At 48.7% G+C, this 21,582-nt stretch overlaps 1 protein-coding gene across 8 annotated transcripts in view; it reads left to right on the top strand.

The window, feature by feature from the left end:
- Pknox1 (PBX/knotted 1 homeobox 1) overlaps positions 1-20,357 on the top strand; it is a 65,134-nt gene extending 44,777 nt beyond the window's left edge. For 7 of the 8 annotated variants that reach the window (XM_046438894.2, XM_046438896.2, XM_046438900.2 and 4 more), the window contains 6 exons: positions 1,637-1,736; positions 2,829-2,926; positions 8,148-8,276; positions 10,966-11,042; positions 14,184-14,356; positions 17,238-20,357. In XM_046438894.2, coding sequence (XP_046294850.1) covers positions 1,637-1,736; positions 2,829-2,926; positions 8,148-8,276; positions 10,966-11,042; positions 14,184-14,356; positions 17,238-17,449 — 789 coding nt within the window. In that variant the 3' untranslated portion in view covers positions 17,450-20,357. The remainder of the gene's footprint in view (positions 1-1,636; positions 1,737-2,828; positions 2,927-8,147; positions 8,277-10,965; positions 11,043-14,183; positions 14,357-17,237) is intronic. The other variant, XM_046438899.2, reaches the window with a different exon arrangement.
- The last annotated feature ends 1,225 nt before the right edge of the window (positions 20,358-21,582 follow it).

Below are 21,582 nucleotides of genomic sequence, written 5' to 3' on the forward strand. Positions count from 1 at the left end.
AATAGCCATAACCAGTTCACAGCAAACAATTCTGGATTAATTCCAAGCACTGCAAACACACTTAATCATGACAGGCTCATGACAGACATTCCCTCTGCATGCTAAGCTCCAGGTCAGATCAGAAGTCTCAAGTCTTAGGCTCTGAGTCCAGCAGATGCACAGTCAGACCACGGTGATCAGGTCAGGCTTCTCCTGGGATGGAGCCAACTGCTGGTTAAGGAGAGGGTTGTGGGGAGAAGTTGTGTTCTCACAGGGTCAATATGTGGCTGTAGAGTTTGAGAGTGGTGAGGAAGATGCCGAGGATCAGGCAGATGGGAAGAGTTGGGATGTCAGTGTCGACTGGCTGAAGGTCTGTTCATCTGCTCCATCGTTTATTCTAAATGTGGGGGCTTTTGACCACCTTTCAGTCCCTATGAGCTGCTACTGGGTTCTCAGTGAGGTCATTTACCCTGGGGTTAAAGCATCTGGTCTGGTGGTCCCCACCCTGATTTTTTTGCCTTTCCCCCTTATGGGGAGAGGTCAACATGCCAGAAACTTCACTCTGAGTTTGTCAGGATGAGGAGAAGTGACTTGTTTGTGCCTGAGGGCCACAATGGAGGGCTCCACTAGATGGTGAGACTGCAGGTTAAGGCCTAAGGCCATCCTTACAGGGGGGTGTGCCAGGGATTGAACTCAGGAGCACTCACCACTGAGCCACATCTCCAGCCCTATTTTGTGTTTTATTTAGAGATAGGATCTCACTGAGTTGCTTAGTGCCTCATTGTTGCTGAGGCTGGCCTTGAAATCTCCATCCTCCTGCCTCAGCCTCCTGAGCCTCTGGGATTACAGGTGTGTGCTATCTTGCCTGGTGGGAGCTTGGGTTATTGATTTTTTTTTTTTTTAATATTTATTTGTTAGTTGTAGTTGGACACAATACCTTTATTTTATTTATTTTTAAGTGATGCTGAGGATTGAACCCAGGGCCTTACACGTGCTAGACAAGTGCTCTACCGCTGAGCCACAACCCCAGCCCTTGTTTTTGTTTTTAATATTTATTTTTTAGTTTTTTAGGTGGATACAATATCTTTTTTTTTTTTTTTAATGTGGTGCTGAGGATTGAACCCAGGGCCTCGCACGTGCTAGGCAAGCACTCTACCACTGAGCCACAACCCCAGCCCTAGGTTATTGATTTGGATGGCTTAACTTCTGTTACGACCAAATTAATGTGTCTAACTTTTAAGTGTACCTGCCAGTTGCTTCCAGTCACCTCTAAGCCCGTGGTATGATCTGATGTGTGCGTCCTGTCTAAGAGGCTTTAGTTTGTGGAGAACTCAGTTATCTTAGCAAGATCTAAGGAAAAAGGTGTGTGATTAGGTAGCAGGGTTTTCCTGGTCCCTCCTGGGGGAATTTAGGGAATGTAGATAAAGGTGATCTTTTGGAAAGCACATTGCTACCTAACGTCTCAGCCTCGGTCTTGTGTGGAACAGTCAGCCTTGCCTCTCTTGGTTTCTGTCTGTGAAAGCCTTGGCATCTGACTGTACTCTGGGGCCCACCCTCCCTTTCCTTTCCCGAGATATCATCGTGCTGCTTGCTTTGAGGTTTTCACAGGGGTTCCCGTTTTCTAATAATTCCCACAACATGTGTGTTCTGATTTCAGCAGATTCAAAGTGCCATCACAGGCACACTCAGCCCACAGGGGATCGTGGTTCCTGCCTCCGCCCTGCAACAGGGAAATGTGACCATGGCGACGGTGGCAGGTAGGGCCATGGCAAAGCAGGTGCTTTCTACATGAGCTTGTGCAGAAAACAGGTCCTATTGTTTTAGAATGAGTATATAATTTTTGAATGTTTAATTTTGTTCTTGATCTCACAGTATTTTTTTTTTTTTTTTTTTTTTTTTTTTAAAGAGAGAATTTTAATATTTATTTTTTAGTTTTCGGCGGACACAACATCTTTGTTTGCATGTGGTGCTGAGGATCGAACCCGGGCCGCACGCATGCCAGGCGAGCGCGCTACCGCTTGAGCCACATCCCCAGCCCCAATCTCACAGTATTTTAACTAATGTTGGTTCCTGATTTGGTAGTGTCAGAATATAGAGCTTCTTGAATGCCTATTTCTTGTTAATTCTCCACAAATACATTATGCAAAATGTGCTTTGGAAAGGAAAAAGGTTTTATATCAGAGTTGGAAATATAAGGAAAAACCAACTATGATTTCCAGATAACATAGTTTTTAATTGTGCTTGTAGCAGCCCCTGGAAAATCCTAAGTTATAGCATGAATTGATGACAGTCAAGTGAAAATTTAGCCTTGATTCAGTATATTTGTATAACAAAAGCATTACAGGAGGGTGCAGATTCCAGCGTTCCCTGGTATGTGTAGGATATTAGAAAAACAAAACATCATGAACATGAAAAGGGCATATAGAAAGAGAGAGCATTGTACTCACAATGGCGTTGTGAAAAACTTCACAGCGCCATTGGTGGGAACCTCTGGGGCAGAGCTAGGATGAAAATGTATTATCGGCACCTTTGGCCAAGTCCTTAATATGTGCAATTATAGGAGACGGCTGCCCGGCAGAGGGAAAGGGTGCCTAGCTGTTCGTCGGCCAGTGCTTCCCGACACTGCAGGACTCAAGGCACCTGAGTGTGGCCTGTCAGTGAACTTGGGTGATCATGTATAGTGACAAGTCAACTTGCAAAGTATTTTTGATTGTTTGGAATGATTACAACCTCCTCAAACTAAAGATTTTATTCCATAAGTTATATTCCATAAGCATATCAATAAAAATGTTTTAAATCCTTAAGACTTGAAAGTAGTTTAACTTTTAAATTTTCTTCTCCCTTTTGAGGAGGCACAGTGTACCAGCCTGTCACAGTCGTGACTCCACAAGGCCAAGTGGTCACACAGGCCTTGTCACCTGGGACAATTAGGATCCAGAACTCCCAGGTATGTCTGCCCTCCTCTGGAGGGTTTGGGGGTAGGTGCTGCCCTGTGTGCCGCATGGTACAGCAGGCTGCGCTGGCCCTTCTGGGTGAGCATCATCCTCCTGGAGCCCTCTCTAGTTGGTCTGCATGTCAGTGTTTCTTTTCATTCCTCATCTCCCTCAGAGGAAAATTTGCAGAACTCAGGAGTCTAAAGAAGCAAGAAAGTCATTCATGACCCCAGAAGCAGCCCGTGGCCGTGCTGAGGCAGACTTGTGTGCGGGTTTACTTTGCATATCTATCTGGGGTCTGAGGCCCAGCAGGTGCATAAGAGCTGGGCAAGGTTTTCACCCCTACAGGGCGTGGCCTACACCTCCAGCAGGGGACCTCCAGTATGAGGCTGCTCCTGTGGTCCCAAGCACAGGAGTTCTTCAGGCCTCCCTGTTGTACATCTTCAGTGTGTCTGATGAGAGATGGGGGGGGGCGCTTCTCGGGTGGCTCTCAACCCCTGCTCTCTCAGGGCTCCTGCCTTCGGGTGTTCAGCTCCCAGAACACTGAAGGTGACTGTGCAAGCAGCGGGGTCAGAGCAGAGATGACTCTGACATAGTGTGACCTTGGGTCATGCTGCCTTTTCCTGTGCCTTTGTGGTAAAGTAAGGAGTTTAGATCTACTAGGCTGAAGTATCCCTTTAAATTCTGCCGATGCATACACATTTTTTACTTTGATCAAGTTAGGTAATCAGAAAGACCAAGTTTAATTTACAGTTCTGATTTTAAGAGCATTGATTCTTTTTCTGTGTTAGATCTTTGTCTGTGACCTGCATGGACATTTTCCACATCCTTGTTAAGAGCTATCTGTGTCTAGCCTTAGGGATGTTGGTGTTTCGTAGGCTGTCTGGGGCTGCCTTCTTGAACTTAACTGGTCTTGTTGGACAGAGTGGACTAGAGCCATAAGCCATGAGACAGGGACCACTGTGAGGCTGGGGGACTTCAGGGACCATCTGGGCTGTGGGGGCTGCGCTGGCCCACACCTGCCTCGGGGAGGAGCTAGATCCCACTGGGGCTGCTCCTTGATTCTCTGGCCAGTCCTCTTTCCCTCTGGTTTTCTTTAAGATGTCTGTGACAATAAAACTGTGTCTGTTTGCAGAATAGTTTCCTAGGATCACATTATTATTTTTTTATTTGTAGATGGACACAATACCTTTATTGTATGTGTTTTTATGTGGTGCTGAGGATCAAACCCCGTGCCTCACACATGCTAAGCGAGCGCACTACCATTGAGCCCCAGCCCCCTGGATCACATTATTTTTTAGAGGAAAACATTTCCAGGTCCAGTGCCTTGTCTTGTTATTTAAGAAGGATGTTTTCTATTTAACTGAGTTTTTTCAGCAACAATTTAAATAGCAAACTGCACAGTGTGTAGTGCTTCAGTAGAACTCTCCGATCTTTCAGCTAGACTTTGGGGACTGTGACTCCCTTTTAGTCCTAATTGCAGAGCCCCTCTGTCCATGACATTGCTTGTCCTCTACTTCTGCTTATACCCCCTTGTTAGTTTTCCACCACTGTGACCAAATACCCAATGAGATCAACTTGAAGGAGGAAAGGTTTATTTTGGTTCCTGGTTTCAGAGATTTTGGTCCATTGTTTGGGCCCCTCACTGAAGCATCTGTCAAGGAAAGCGGCAGGCAGTGAGCAGACCCAATTCAAGAGAGACAGAGCATAAGCCATGAGGGTTTGTGATGAGGCAGAACATCATGGCAGGGAGGGCGTTGAAGAGCTCAGCTGCTTATCTCCTGGCACAGGAAGTACAGAGAGAGACAGGAAGGGGCTGAGGACATAGCATAGTCATAAAAGGCATGCCCCCCAGGACCCACTTCCTTCAGCTGGGCCCCGCCATCTGCCAGGAGTCCATTTGGTTACCAGTCCATCCATGGATTAATTCATTGATGAGCCTCAGGCCCTCATGATCCAGGCACTTCCCAAAAGCCCCACCTCTCAACATGGCTGCACTGGGGACTGGTCTTCAACATCTTTGGAGTCTTTGGGTTGGGGGACATTCCAGGTCAGAAGTATAACATTCTAACCCTGACCCCAAGACTCATTCCTCTCATAATGCAGAATACATTTGATCCATCTCCAAGAGTCCTCAAGTCTCCAGAACAGTTCCAACATTTCTCAGAAAGTCCAAGTTTCAAATCTCCTCTAAGGCTTACAGCAACCTCTTAGCTGTGAACCCCTGTAAAAATCAAAAAGCGAGCTACATGCATCCAGTATACCATGTCACAGTGTAAACATTCTTATTCTGAAAAGTAGGAATAGAATACCTAGGAAACATCAGACCAAGGTAAGAGTGAAACCCAGCGGAACAAACATTAAATCCTCTAGTTCCATCCAGTAACCAGAGCATGTGTTGGTGTAATGTTCTCTCCAAAGGGCTTAGGTAGGCCTGCCCTGTGGACTTCCCTGGGCAGTTCACATGCTCTGTCTCTCTTGAATTGGGTCTGCTCACTGCCTGCCGCTTTCCTTGACAGATGCTGCATGCTCTTGGCGTTTTTTATCTTCTGGGGTCTCCATTGCAGCTCTGACTTTACTCTCATGGCTTTATGCACCATTCTCTCAGGAGCTTATGATAGGGATTCTTACCCTGCCACACATCACTTGTCCCCCAGACATCCCTTTAAAGTCTCAATGGAAGCTTCTGTGATCCCACAACTTGTATTTTATATGCCTGCAAATCCAGCACCACACGGACAGTGCCAAAGACTGCTGCCAGTGAGAGCAGTAGCCAGTCCCACTGGCCCGTAGCTGCAGTGGCCTCTGAGTGCCAGGATGGCTGAACAGAGGAGACAACTTCCTCTGTGGCTCTCTGAGAGCCGGATGCGTTGGCTGTCTCTTCTCAGAGGAAGGTCCTTCTGATCACTTTATACTTTCATGTCCTTTACCCTGCAGTGGTTGGGGCCTGGCCAATTCTGAAATGCCTTCAAGGCTCTTTCCTACAGTCTCTGTGCACAGTACTTGATTTTTCTTTATGGTACTAATCTCTTTAATGGCAACCACATCTTCCTTGGCTCCAATTTTTCATGGATTTTTTTTGGCTAAACTGTAAGTTTTCCACCTATTTCCACTCTGCTTCTTGTTCCTGATTCTTACTACAAACCTGGCTAAAAGCTGCCACCAATACATGTGCCACATCCTAGATGCTGTGCAGATGACCCTGGGACCCTCTTTCCACATTGCTGTCCACTGTCGTACAGGGCTCCCTGCCTGGGGCAGCATGTCCAAGCTTAGGTGGTCTAACATCCTCTGCTCATGTGAGGAGCTGGTGATGTGCGGTGCTGGTCCCCAGGAGGGAGTCATCGCCGTGCAGGACATGCTGGCCTGTTCACACAGGGCCTAGTAGGCAGGCTGCAGTGGATCTGTCCTTGGGTGGTGTGTTCACTGAAATCCTTGGATTATGCTGCTCACAAGGACCCACCTGAAGACGTGCTTGCTAAAGGGAGGAGTGGTCAGGATGAGGTTCTTGTCCGCCCTCCCTTTCTACCGCAGGGTTATTTGCACAGCTCCACTTATCTGCACGGTTGCCCTTTGCCCTCTCGGTTACTTTCAGTGTTTCTGTGGGTCGCAGCTCAGGCCATCCACACCTGCCCCGTAGGTCACCTGCAAACCCTTTGTAGTTTCTTCTGCTGTTTCCTTCTGTTTCTAAGTAAAATCCTATCACGTAACATCCTTTCAAATGCCTGGCTTTGCCTTTCGTCCGGGAAGGGGGCCTCATTCTCGTGCCCTCTTCCTCGCCCTGTCCTCGTGGTATTTGGCACTGTCCGTGTGGTGCTGGATTTGCAGGCATATAAAATACACGGTTGCCCAAGTCCACGTCAGGGTCAGTGTTGTCAGGAGTGGTCCTGCAGAGATAAGTTGGTGGCCATGGTCACAGGCTGTTTTGGTTTGTCCCATGAGTGTCTGGATCGGTGCTGCTAAGATCTCCCTGGAGCTCTCTGGCTGAGGGGCTGTCTTCCAGGCCTGGGCCTCTTCTGCCGTGTGGGCCATTGTGGCTCCCCCTCTGCTCAGCCCGCACATTCCTCTCAAGTGGTACTTTGTAGCATCCCTGTCCATTCTTATTGGTGGCCTGGAATCTCTCCTGGGCCAGGCAGTAGGGTGTTGTCGCTGTTCCCCTGCAGGAGGCACAGGTGGGAACAGGGGTTGGGTGTGGTAGCCCTGGGCTTCACCTACCTGAGGAACACTGGCTCAGGCTCGAAGGCCCCCTTAGCCTCTATCCCCTCTGCCTTCTCAGGCCAGGGGTCCCTGCTGAGCCGAGTCCGCACGTGGAGTGAGGATGTGGAGAACCACGTCCTGGAGACAGAGAAACCAGCTGCTTTCGCTCGGCACTCACACCATAGCAGTCGACACAGAAGGTTCTGGGAGCTCGCAGCAGGGGGTCTTCTCCCCACCAGCAGGCAGTTGATGCCAGCTGGGCATCCTCTTATTCAGTGTAGCTCGGACACAGTCTACCTAGATAGTGGCATCAGATCCCACCGGTCCCCAAGATGGCCCCCACTTCGGAGGCCAATCACAGGTCCCATGTTGTGACCTATGCTTCTGACCAAACAGCTGTAGATTGGGGTGCCCATGACCCCTCCTCAGATTGAATTACGTTGAGTGGCTCCCAGAACTCAGGGGAAAACCTGGGGGCTTATCAGATTATTATAAAGGCCATGAGGAGATGCCACAGATGAAGGCTTCCTGGTGCAGGCTGAGGGAGGGAGGAGCTCCCATGCCCTCTCGGGGTACAGCACCTTCCAGGAGCCTCCACACACCCAGCAACCTGGAAGGACGCAGAGCCCTGTCTTTGGGGTTTCTCGCAGGCCTCATTACATAGGCATAGTTGTTGAATCTCTGGCCATTGGCCATCAGCTTAACCTTCTGCCCAGCCCCTCCCCAGTGGTTGAGGCTGAAAGTCCCTGGGATCCTACCTTGGTCTTTCCCATGCCCACCCCCATCCTGAAGTCCCCCAGGGGCTGCCAGCCAGCAGTCAGCTCACTAGTACACAGAAAGTCTTCACTTACCCCTGGGGAGATGCCAGGGAGGGAGATTACTTCACAACACCTCACAATCTCAGCGTGAATCCTGTTAGTGCGCCCCATCACACAACCTGGAAGGCCTCAGCTGTCCCTCTAGCTGAAGTCGTAGTGTAGCCTGCTTGCGTGTGTCATTGCTTGGTGTCTCTAACATCAGCTTTCAATTGTGCAAAAGCTTCAGTTACAGTTGAACCAAGACCTCGGCATCCTGCACCAAGATGATAGCTCATCCAAGAACAAGAGAGGTGTCCTGCCAAAGCACGCCACCAACGTGATGCGGTCCTGGCTCTTTCAGCACATAGGGGTAAGATCAGTGGGCTGGTGCTGTGGGCAGCTCTCTGAAGTCTTTCCTCCTGGCTGTGTGTCATGGAAAAATTCATGTATGTGTCTCGAAGGCCTGATCCTAAGTATTAGTGTTTTGTTGAGTGTCATAATGGGTTGAGCATAGGGCAGGGGGTTCCCAAAGGACAGGGGGTTCCCAAACAAATGGCTCCAAGAAACTTACAGTAAGGATCTCATAGATGGACAGGAAGTCGAGTACACTTGGGCTGGTTATGTATGTGATGTAGAACTCAACCCACGAGAGGGACGGAGGTGAATGGGTGGAGAAGTGGGCTGAGAAGAGATGCCAGTAGGCCAAACCTCTGGAAGTGGCAGTGCTTTTATGTTGGATTGGAAGGAGGGCAGACAAGGTTGAGGAGCACATGGGCTCCTACTAACAAGGCAGCAGCACACGGGCTCGTGTACCTGGATGTGAGTCTGACCCAGCAGGGAGCACAGCTTGTCCAGTGTTACGTGTGCACCTCATGGCCTCCGAGTCCCCAGGACATCCCAGGAAGCACGGTGACACACCTGTCCAGCTGGCAACATAGTGGGTTGTGGCCAGTCACCTAACCAGGGAGCAGCCAGAGTGACTCCCTGGTCGAGTGCCAGGGGCAGGAGTGATCAGGCTCGGCTCTCTGAGGAGAGTGCATGAGGCCCCCTGTCCTATGAGGGGTGCATATGGCCAGCACACACAGGGAGGAGGGCCAGAGGCGGTGGACACATGGGGAACAGCAGCGAGTGAGGAAGCGCGCCCTGGGGTCCCCACAGCCAGGGTGCGGGCTTGCAACAGCAGCCACAGCTCGGCAGAAGTGGGGGTTGGCACCTTCTTTCCTCAGCGCTTGCCCTGCTCCTGGGAGCCATTAGGGTGATGTTTTGGCTTGCACTGCCTTTCCTGTCCCTTGCCCCTGTTTCTATGGGACGCCTCCTCCCTTGAGCAGCAGTGGGTGCTGTTTGTTTATGGCTGTGTGCTCATGTTTTCTGCCTTATTTCTGTGTAATGAGCTTTTTAAAAAACAGAAAGAATGTTTGTTTCCACAACCTTGAACTCAGAGCCACATACTCATCTGTTGAATCAGCTTGAATTATCCTACTGATCAGTTTCCCAGAAATAAGCTGGCTGCTGAGTGAGTCTGACGTGGATTCATTCCTACCTCAGTGTGCAGGGACTTTTGCAGATTTCATCAAGTGTTTAAAGTCAAACCACAACAAATACCCGTCTCCTACTGTGAGTGCCATTCACGCCTGGGGACCCAGTGGTCCAAAATAAGGGATCTTTGCGTGCAGTTTTAGAAGAAAGTCTTCTTGGTCTCCATGCACAGACACCTATTGGCGAGAAGTACCAAAGGAGAGATTTTTCTCCTTTGGTACTTCTGGGAGTTCTGATATTTGCTCTGGTTTAACTCTGTTTTGTTTTGTCTAGTAAGTGGAGTGTTTCTATCATACCTAAGAGAGGGATGCTGCCTGCAGTGGACCCTCTCAGCCACAGCCCCAGATTTGGTTCTTCATGGACAGCATAGGTGTGTTAGTCAGCTTTCCCTCATTATAAAAGTATACCTGAGATAATCACCTTACAAAGAAGAAAAGGTTTATTCTGGCTCACAGAGGCAGAGGTTCTGAGGCACGACTGAGCAGACCAAGAGCTCTGGGTCTCTGGCAGGAGTGTTGGGTAGCAGACAAAGAATGACTGGCACAGCAAGTGCTCACCTCAGGGCCAGGAAGCAAAGAGAAAGAGCAGGGGGCCGAGGCCCCACAAGCCCCATGACCTTGAGGTTCTCTCCCAGAGGTCCAAAGACCTGCCAGGAGGCCCCATGTCCTGAAGGTTGCACCAGTTCCCAGTAGCACCAGCCTGCAACACACGGCCTTTGTCAACATACAGACTGTGGTGCCAGGTCAGTCCAGCAGGACTGGATCCTGAGAGAGCCTTAGATGACAGCACATCCCCAGTTCATTCTCCTGTCACCTGCCATGTGACAGGCCCTGGAGCAGCCTGCTTCCACCCATCCACAGCTGACGTGTGACAGTGTTTGTCTCAAAGGGTGCCGAGGGGCCTCCAGGAGTGGCAGGGGACGTGCAGGGTCATAGAAGTGTGTGTGTGTGTGTGTGTGCTGTGGCAGGGGACTCATGGGCCCCACTGCCCACTCACCTCTTGTAGTGGATGTGGCTTATTGTTCATAAACAGAGCCTCAGTGGGCTCCCTGCAGGTCTGTGGCAGCAGGGCTGCTGTTCCTGCTGCCTGGTCCTCCCCTGAGCACCCGAGGGCATGTGGCTGGCCATATCTCCGGGCACTGACCAGCGTCTGCAGCCCTGGATGTTCTGGGGCAGCAAGGAGAAATGATTCATTCTGTCCTGGGTTATTTCCAAAAAAAGTTATTTGTAAGTTAGGTTTTGGTTAAAAGCATTGTCAACACCATGTTTTTTTTTAAGAGAGAGAATTTTTTTATTTTTATTTTTTTTTTAGTTTTCAGTGGACACCAACATCTTTATTTTTATGTGGTGCTGAGGATCGAACCCAGCGCCCCGCTCATGCCAGGCGAGCACACTACCACTTGAGCCACATCCCCAGCCCGACCATTTTTTTTTTAATACTTACTTGCATGCTTGTATTTTGCCTAGATAATCTTGGTTTCCTTTTCAAAAATCAAAGTCCATGGCAATCCTCTTTATTTTTAGCACCCTTACCCAACAGAAGATGAGAAGAAGCAGATTGCCGCTCAGACAAACTTGACACTACTCCAAGTCAACAACTGGTAAGACGCACCACTTTCTGAAATTGCCTTTACCACCAGAGGGCCTTGGAAGGGCTGGCACTGGTAAATGGGAAACTCTGCTGAACAAGTGTGCGTGCTCGTCACGGGCAGCAGTCTGTCAGCAGTGCTGCAGTCAGTGGCTGGTACCTGGGAATAAGCGAGCCCAGATTTCAACCCTGCTTGTAATTGTCACTTCTCACTGTGAGTACATCCCGCTCTCCTGATTAGAGGGTTTCTCTGTGGTGTTGCTGCCCAGCCCTACATTCCTTCAAAACTGGGATGTTTTAGTGGATGACTTCAATGGCAAGAGTGGTGACAGTGAGGTGTGCTAACCCTGGGGGACCCTCTGTTCTCCTTTTGGAAACTGCTGTCACTTTCCACCTGCAGCTTAAGGACACAGTCCCTCTGCTGTCTGTTCCTGCAGTTGTTCTGTTGCACAGCAGAGCCTAGAGCTGTCCCCAGAGTCACACCCAGTGCAGGGTGGGATCTGTGTTAATGAAAGAAACGTCCCTTCTGATCCTGGGGTCACAGTTGTGGTGGGCAGTGGGGTCCTGGCCACGTTTCCCTCCACAAGAGCTGCCACTCATACCTCCAGGGCTCGCACAGGAGTGTCGCGCCACTCAGGGTCTACTCAGTGGTCTCATTTCTATTGTTCAGCTGTAGGAAGCCATGTCGGCCTCCTACATTTAACCCTATTGTAGCACAAGTGCTGCTTTTTAAAAAGTAGCAACACTACGATTTACTATTTACTTTATGCTGAAATGTAGACTTGTCTAAGTTCCAATATAAACAATTAAATTTTCCTGTTTATACAATCATAGATGCAGAGGAATGCTTTGGTGTTGCGTTAAATATTTCTATTTTCTTGCGTTTGTGCTGTTGTTTTTATTTGAATAGTAATGTAGAACATACTGCTTGAGTCATTTCCTATGAAGTCTCTTAAACAGAGTGCTAACAAAACTGTAAAGGTTTCAAGTGTGTTATTGCTAAGACGCCTGTCACTCGCCAAGCCTGTCTTAGTCATGTCCACGCAGGCGTGCTGGAGCGTCAACCGTTGAGTCTTATCACGGGTGATGGTAGGCGAACGATGCCAGAGGCACTGGGCCTGCCCTAGGGTATTCCCTGCTGTGTGCTCCCTGCTTTCACCCATTTGTGACTTTCTCATGTCCCCCAACATGCTACTGTTGAGTTCCAGGACTGTCCTATTTAGAAGGCCTTATATTAGCTTTTAGTTTTTAAAATTAGTAACATGACTTTTTTAAATTCTAAAAATTCTAAAATACTTTAATATTTGTAGCTATTTTTAGTTTCTGCAGCTTTCTTTCCTTTTATTTACAAAACTTACATTTTGAATGGATGGAACGTGGCCATTATTATCGTGGGCCTCTGCTAGTATCAGTATGAATAGGGAGACAGAAAGGAGGGCTGAGAAGCAACTGGGGGCCTTCCCGCTGAGGCAGGGTTCTAGGACCAAGTGGCACCCTTAGCCAGGTGCCACCCTCAAGTGCTGGTGATGCAGGGACCAGCCATTTCCCCGAGTGCAGTCCAACTCCTGGTGAGAGCATGTCCTCAGATCGTTTTGAGTTGTCCTCATCTTAAAGCCTCAAGTGGAGCAGCCTTGGAGCTGATGCTCTTCTGGCCCTGGTGTTTTACAGATGAGGGCATCTAAAGAGGGAAGCTGGGTCGAAAGCAGTGCTTTAGTTTCTGTGACACCTGCGAATGGCTGCCCCATCTATGACCAGGTCTAGCTCATAGAGGTGGCATGTGTGGATCTAGCAAGGGGTTAACTGCCTGTCCCTCATACCACTGAAACGGAAGCTCATTTACTTTAGCGTTTCTACATTAGATTAGAGACACTGTGTGAACCTGAAGTTCTGGGGAGTGACATTGGCCACATTGTAATTGTGTGCATGTATGAATGCGTAACAACAAATCCCATCATTACGTTCAATTATAATGCACCAATGAGAAAGTGGGGAAAAAAGAAATAGTGTGCAAACCTGAATAGGTTCCGTTTAATTGGGCGTCAATGGTTATCTTTACATTGCAGCTGGCTCTGTAGCCAAGCAGCTCTGTGAGCACTGGGAGCAGCACCAGGAGGGGGTTCAGGAAGGGTCATCTGTCCTCCTGCGCCAGCAGCCCAGGAGGAGGAGTGGTTTGGGGCGAGCTCCTTCTTGCCCTCCCCTTCTCAGATTTGAAGACATAGCTTGGTGCATTTGAGGATGCAGTGGGAAGCAGCAGCCCTTTCTCAGTCGTACTTGGCTTGAGGCCAGGCCCACTGCCTTGCCACCTTGTGGTTTTTGCTGAAGTCTCAGTGGGAGTCCAGCTCGGCTGTGAGGTCTGAGTCTTACAGAGCAGCCAGAGTCCATCAGGGATCGCCCCCCTACCCTGCACAGGTACCTGTCAGGTGGGGTTCAGGGTAGTTGATGAAGAGGGGCTCATCATTTAGAGTCATTTAGAACGGGTCTTTTCGAGAAGATGAAGGTCTGACCTCAGGCTTCTGCTTTATGGACCAGGACACTTCCTGGAGGCTTGACTGGCGGCTGCCAGAGGTACCATGCTGGGAAGGGCAGGCAGATCAGGCTGCCTTGTAGCCTCAGGAGTAAGGAGATGTCAGTTCCTACTGCAGCAGTCTTCCTCCTTAGAGAAAATAATGTCAATTATATCGGATTCACAGACACTAAGCAAAAAAACAAAAAAATGGCCTTCTTTTTTAAATAAGAATAGTAATTTTTAAACCAGCAGGTTTTTTTTTTTTTTCTGGAGATTTAAATAATGAATATGCTTGTCATTCCTCTGACATGTTTATTCTAGTGGGAGATTAGGAGTCAGTCTTTTTGGCATGGTTCATAAAGCTGTGTTTGATGTCAGGTGCAGAGGCCACACCTGTAATCCCAGTGACTTGGGAGGCTGAGGCAAGAGGATCACAGATTCAAGGCCAGTCTGTGCAACGTAGTGAGGCCCTAAGCAACTTAGATTCTGCCTCAAAATAAAAATATAAAAAGGGCTGTGGATGTAGCTGAGTGGTAAAGCAACCCGGGTTCAATCCTAGTACTCCCCACTCCCCAAAAGTACTTGTTGGTTCTGTACAGGTCTTTATAAAGATCACTTTGGCCTAAATTTCATTTTGTCTACACACAGGTTCATCAATGCCAGAAGACGAATTCTCCAGCCAATGTTGGATTCCAGTTGTTCAGAGACCCCCAAAACAAAGAAAAAAACTGCTCAGAACAGGCCAGTCCAAAGGTTCTGGCCCGACTCCATCGCGTCGGGAGTGGCACAGCCAGCGCCGAGCGAGCTCAGCATGTCAGAAGGTGGGCAGCGCCACGGGTAGAGTGAGAGTGCAGAGGGAGAGGCCGGGTGGGCGCCCTCGCTGTGAGGAGGCCACCACCCAGGGAGCTGCCTGCAGAGGTGTGAGGGAGCGGCTCCCGCAGGGCACTTTGGGACATTCGACTTACACATTTGAAACCATTGTGTCTCAAAGACACAGTCGTCGGCAAGGTGTCCTGTCCAAGACGCAGTCGGCAAGGTGCTCTGTCCTGTGCGTCCATCTTTGCTTTTCTTCTCAATTTCAGTGCAGATGGTGGAGTTGATCTTGTTCTCCTCACCAGCCATCTTACCTTTTAGGCCACGTGCCCACCTCTTGCTTCTGTTTATTCCCTTGGACCTCCATCCTCCTCTCCCTGTCACGGGCCACCATGCTCATGCATCATAATATCTTTCTGGTTACCTGAGCTCTTCAAGTTCAGAGTGCATTCATTATTATTATCATCATTGCTGTTTTCTTTCAGTATTGGGGATTGAACCCCGGTGCTGTACCCCTGAGCCACATCTTCAGCATCCCCGCTTCTTTTTTTTTTTTTTTCTCTTTTGAGTCAGAGACCCACTAAGTTGGTGAGGGTCTTCTTCAGTTGCTCACTTTGAACCTGAGATCCTCCCGCCTCAGCCTCTCAGATTGCTGGGACTACAGGTGTGCACTACCACCCTCAGCTCCATTTTTTCTTGAAGTATAAGAACATCAATTGCCCATGTATTAGGTAGTTTAAATTGATTCTCTCTTCAATTTCTTTATTTTATTTTGTACAGTTTTTACTGCTCTCCTTTTACTTCACTAATCTTTCTTCTCCAGTGCTTCATCTGACCTGAATCCCATACAGTTGGGTTATTAAGATGATGATCATCATCATCTTAGACACTGTACTTTTCATCTTTCCACAAGTTCTGCTTGAGCTTTGTGTGGTTTATGTGCCTACTCACTTTTGAACACAGCACGCAGTTGTGGTGCGTGTCAGTGCCTGGTCTACTCCACGTCTGTCGGTTCTGGGTAGGTTTTCTGCCTGTCTGCCTCCTGCTCATCTCTCTGGGTCAGACATCATGCCTTGGTCTGTTTCCCTGTGAGTCTTCCTGGGCTTTGTTCTGGACTCCAGCTAGACTACTTGGGAACAGTTTGATCCTTCTGGGTCTGGCTCTCACGATTTCTATGGTGTCCACAGGAGTTCTCAGTGTAGGGCTGAGCTTCCGGAGTCTCCACCCAGGGCCTGTGGGTGGTTTTCCAGGCTGGGCTCTGTGAGCCCCGAGACTCTTTTCCAGTAATCCCTCAGGTGATTCTTCTGAGGAGTTCCCTGCTGAGTGCTCACGGGGAGTTCCGGTGGTGGTGTGCTAGTCCTGAGGTTAGGATTCCTAACATGTAAAGCTAAGTCTCCCAGATAAAGCTTTGGCTTCCTCATTTAGGTTTTCGTGTATAGGAGTCTTATGTGCACACCTGAAGAATTTTCTATTTGCAGGTGGTTGTTTTTTTCGCCTTCAGCCCAGTAATTAGTTTGAAAGGTATTCTTGGACTAGTTAGCTTTCCATCACCATAATGAAGTACCCAAGGCAGTTAACTTACAAAGACAAAAAGTTGACATGGGTTCATGGTTCTACATCAGGTGGCCCCGTTGGTATAGCCTCTGGAAGTGGTGGCACATCATAGCAGGAGCATGTAATAGAGCCAACCACTGACAGCATGACCCAGGAATTGGAGAGAAAGGAAGAAGAAGAAGAGACCTGGGTCCCACAGTCCTTTTAAGGCATGCCCATGACGTCAGGACCTCCCACAAGGCCCCACCTGTCAAGTGTTCTGCCACCTTCCAGGAGTGTCCCCTGGGGATCATTGAGCACATGGGCCTTTGGGGTGACTCAGCCACACCACAGCGATTATTATTTTTCTCCCCCTCCCCCCCCTCAGAAAAGGCAGCATCTGTCTACTGGGAAAGGCATTTAAATCAAGAATGTCCAGTGAGGAGGAACCTCTTCCACCCTGGTGTCTGGTCTCCAGGATGGCCCGCCCTTCCCGTGCCCTCCAGTGCCTAGACAGGCAGGAACAGCACATCCTTACAGTGTCACCCAGACATGGCGTAGCCATCTTGTCTTCCTTGTGTCGTTACTAGTACATCCTGGGTGCTCGCAGATCACTGAGTGGTGACTACTCGCAGCCCTGTGCCACGGCTGTGGGGCCAGGCGCCCCGGTTCCCTCCGCTGTGTTGGCTGCTTGGCGAGGATGTGCTTGTCCCAAGGTCCCTCCTCCCTTCCCAGTCACCCTTTTGCTGCTCTGCTCTTCCCACTTGCCTCCTGTCTGTCGTCTCCTCGTGTACCTTTCTCCTCGTTTCCGGCTCCTGTTGCTCTCCTTCAATACATTTTTGCTGTGGAAATCTGCTCCCAATTGTCCTGAGCCCCACCGAGACCGTCTTCAGATCAACATCTTACTAGCAGCTGGGCATTAGTACTTGTAGATTCACTGTGGCATGGTTACCCACAGCCTCAGGTCCCACTGCTGACTGTGTGTCATTTGGGTCCTATTCATGCATATTTGGGACTTGGGAGGCTAAGGCAGGAAGACCACCAGTTTGAGGCCAGCCTCAGCAACTTAGCGAGGCCCTAAGCAATTCAGCAAGACTTTGTCTCAAAATAAAAAAATAAATAAAAAGGGCTGGGGATGTGGCTCAGTGGTTAGGCATCCCCAGGTTCAATCCCTAGTACCAAAAAAAAAAAAAAAAAGGTTGTTCCTCCCCAGGTTTCTAAATTCCTGTGGAACTTTTCCTAAATATACGTAGGTGTCTTGACTTTAGGTCATAAAGCTAGCAGCGCCCAACTAATTCATAAAGTGCTTCTCCCCGAGTGTGGGCTGGAACAGTGACACACTGTGCTCTGCCCCAGGTGCCGTTGTGACCATCACCACCCCTGTGAACATGAACGTGGACAGCCTCCAGTCCCTGTCCTCAGATGGGGCCACCCTGGCCGTGCAACAGGTCATGATGGCCGGGCAGAGTGAGGACGAGTCTGTGGACAGCACAGAGGACGACGGGGGTGCCCTGGCGCCCACCCACATCGGCGGGCTGGTGCTGGAGAACAGCGACTCCCTGCAGTAGGAGCAGGCGCACCAGCTGGGAGCCGGCACACCTGACTTTTTATAGTTTGCACAGCAAACATTTTACACAGTTTTATTCCTAATATGTTTTATATGTAGATATAGAAGAGTGCACTTTTGTATTTCATAGTAAGCTTAAAGAGCGTCTTTGCCAGTGCAGCAACTTCTTTCAGATGTGTGTGTGGGTTTTTAAAGAAATTCTTTAAAGGTTTAACGCTAGAAATGTGATGAATGACCCCCTGCCCCGAGTTTCTGATTAGATTAAGGAGTAGTGCTGCCATTTTCTAAAAGAATTCTTCAGTTGTAATTCCGTTCTGTGGTTAATAGCAGGTCTTGGGGGCTGCTCCGTTTGTGCAGCCCACGGACCTGAGAGAAGCTCTGCCTGAGACTGCCTTGTGCGGAGCAAGAACACTCAGCCGACTACGTGTGGTTTCATAGTGAGTGGATGGCAATTTCAGCAAGTTTAAGTTCTCTCATGGTCAGCGAGCCTGTTTCATTTGCTATATATAAAAAGAAACTCCTATTTTTACCTTGCTGGAATTATTGGATAAAAAGCTATTTTTATAAATTCGTTATGAATTGGATTATGACTATATTGAGGATAAAATTTCTAGAGAAGGAACGATATGTGATTATATTTCGATTTCGAATGTTCTGAATTGCCCAAATTTAATGACCTGCCCACAGCTAGCTACCGTTGCACGGTCTCCTGCTCCCCAGGGGGTTTACGTTTACTGCTGAAAAGAAACAGCTCTAGTGGGATTTTGATATCTCCAGATTTGTGCTGATATGTAATGCTCAGATTGCGTCTTACACTTGACCTACACAAGTGTCTAAAGGTGTGTGCTAAGTAGGACTTCAGGTAAGTGAGGTGGAGTGTAGCCCTAATCAGTTGAAAGCTCTCACCCACGTACTCCAGTCTGATTTGAATCTGGCTTCAGTTACATGGTTCCTTTACTGTGTTAACTGTATTGTTTTAGAACTTTTTTAGTCAAAATATGTTATGCATAGAACGTGTAATGTAAACTAGTGTAAAAAGTGCTCGACCCCACGGCTCAGAGCTGGGGTGCATAGGAAACATCCAGGCCGCCTTATGCAATTGGCAACATCCGCAAAGCCACGCAGTGACCTGAATTGTGACGGGTCGGGACAGCGCACCCCGTGGCTCACACCTGTGGGCCTTGGTCCCTGTTGTTGGCATCCTGTCGTTGTGCGTTGCTTCAGAGTTCCCAGAGCCCTCCCACCTCACCTGATCACATGGGTGTGGGATGATTTGGGGACTTCCATTTCCTGGTGATGAGAAATTAAGAGTTGGTGGCTTTTGTTCTTTGGCATGATTTGGTTTGACTTAGAAATGGAGACTTTTCCTTAGAGAGAACCAGCCACCTGCTTCATGTAGTGTCTTCTTGTCATCCTAGATGGGTGCCCAGAGTGCATCTGCTGGCCAGGGCAGCTGCAGCTGGCACCGCCTCCAGTTCTTGAGATCCAGCAATGTGATTGGTTAAGGACCAAGACTACACTGAGGACACTTTTAGCTAATGCAGATTTTCCTAGAACTGACCACCCCCACTCCGCCACCCAGTTGTGTTAGAGTCAGCCATGGGGGAGTATGTCCTGGACAACCTACATCAGCAAGAAGCACAGAGGTTTCTTTAAAACTTTTTTAAGAGCTTCAACTAAAAGAAAAACTTGATTATCAACTCTTTTGGGGAGAATAACATTTTAAAGCTGCCATGGAATTCTTTATTTTCCTTTTATAGTATTTTAAGTCAGGTCTGCACACACTTAAGAGATCATTTTAACTTTCCTTAAGTGCCAACTTTGTTGGACTTGGTACAACTTGGACCTGTGGGAACCACCAGCCCTTCTTCCTTCCTCCTGCCCTGACTCCCTGAGGCCCTCAGCTGCCCCGCTCTTTGGCAGAACAGGGGACATATTCACAGAATGTGGACCCCTGCAGAGGGCATTGTTTCTTCCCCACAGAAATCATGGTCCCACACGTGGTGGGTTGTGTCTGGGGTGAGCCATGTCTGCGCGCGCGGAGGCCTCATGTCAGGCTGCTCTAGCTGAGGGCTGAATATCCCGCTGAAGGACACCGTATACATTCTGTCCAGCTGAAATTGGTTTTCTTAACCCCTAAGCTTCCACTTGCTAAGTTCAGAGGATTAGAAAGAGGGCACTTAAGGTTGTAACCTGGGTTTCCTTCACCCTTTTCATAAGAACTGAGGTTGTTTCGAGTAACTTCCACCTGGCAAGCTGTTCTGGTTCCTAAAATCACCACCCAGCTTTATGTGTTATCAGTTTGCACCTTAAAAACACTGGTTTCCTAGCCCTCGGTTGGTGGAGAGTATCTGAAAGTGCATCCACTCGAGCTTTCATTTTAAATGGTCAGACTGGATCCCAACTTGGTTCTTGTTAAATTCCTCACTGTGGTGGAGCCTTTGGAATGTGCCCGAGACATGCAATAAGCCTGCCGATCCTGCTGTCGCTGCTGAGCAGAAGCTGGACTGGCTGCTGTACAGCAAGCTCCATCTGGCGGGCTCAGCGCTCCATTTTTAAGTCCCAGATGGTCAAATCAGTATGAGCACCTGTCCAGCACTCGGAGTGGCCGTTATGGCCAAGGCCGCAGGGTGTTCTCTGGGTAACCTTGTGTGGGGGAGCAAGGGAGCTTCCTCCTATGGACAAGTGCGGCGTGCCAGCAGGTGTGCACTGTCCCCAAGGACATCTCTGGCTGTCGGTGACACCACTAACTCAGCAACCTGCCTTTTTTAGTTATGTTCGGTCTTTGAAACTGACAATCTTTAAAATGTGAATACTGTAACAATATGTTTTCTTGGATTGTTGTCTTTAAAAAGGATTTTTGTGAAGCAATTGATTTATCAAAGCAAAAAATTAAAAATAGAAACATGCCTTATGGATGTTTTATTTTTATAGGGTTCATGTCACCAAGAGCTGCTTCTCACACATGGTCATGTGCTGTGTAGTGATGTTCAGGGTCCGTGGTGACGCCTGCACATCTTGAAACCCAGGCTGGCTCTGACGGCCCAGGTCTGTTTACATTCGCAGGCATCTTTTCTCAAATTGCTTACTTCTGCCAACCATTGTTTTCCAGGAGAAAAGCAAATAGGTTTTTTGTTGTCATTTTCCAAACACTATTTTGATGTTAATGAGGAGAAAATGATTTATCCAAGAGGCAGCATGTAGCCTTCAGTCACGCACGTTGTCAAACTTCACAGTGAGGCGGCTCCTGGCCACGTTCACAGGTGCATAATGACACCTGATGGTTCTTCTCTCTTTTCCATAGTGTTGTGACTTCCAGTAGCTGCTGTGCTTAGAAGCTAAAGCATGTCAGCAGATTGAGGGATTTTAAAAAGTGCATCCCAAATTGTGGTGTTGGTAGTGATCAAAGCAAGAGCTGAGTGTGTTGTTTCAGGAAATGTTTTGATGGATTTATAGGAAATGGAGGCACTGGGTTGCTCCAGCTCCCCAGGTGAGAGCAAGGGCATGACCACAGGCCAGCCCCACGCCCTCAAGCTGCACAGGCTTTGCTTATAAAGAAGGAGAGTTTGGCTTTTGAGGTTTATTGTAGTACTGAAATGATGTGGATGATTAATGAGACTCTGCCTGAGTAGACAGAGATGAGGAATGGTCTAGCAAATCCTAAGAATAAGAAATACATTTGGTTTAAAAGTTCAGTGTTTTGCATTTGGCTGAATTATGCAGACATCATAAACAACATATTAGGTTTAGCATGCGGCCCTTCTGTGTACTCCAGGAAGCCCTTGGTACAAAGCACCTTCGCCCTCAGTTAGGTCTTTCCGCCTGCACCAAGACCTGGGGTCAGTATGCCACCTTATACTATGACATACACATCCACAGAGCAGGCACCCCGGCACCGTGCTGAGAGGGACATGCTGGCCTGAAGGCCAACTGCCCACTAGAGTCTAAGCTAATGTTTCTGCCTCCTCCACAGAGTGGCTCCAACTGCTCCTCCCGCCAGGCCTCTTCCAGCTCTGAGGGACAAGCTCGGCCTGGCTGTCCCCTGGTGAGTGCTTGGTGTACAGTGATCAGAATCTGTCCTCTGGCCATCATTACCACTCTCTGTCTTGTTCTTTGAATGGACCCAAGAATTCT

Source organism: Marmota monax, unplaced genomic scaffold (assembly GCF_021218885.2).
Source record: "Marmota monax isolate L192 unplaced genomic scaffold, Marmota_monax_Labrador192_F-V1.1 WCK01_AAM20220418_F8-fsc00125, whole genome shotgun sequence".
NCBI classification, from domain to species: Eukaryota; Metazoa; Chordata; class Mammalia; order Rodentia; family Sciuridae; genus Marmota; species Marmota monax.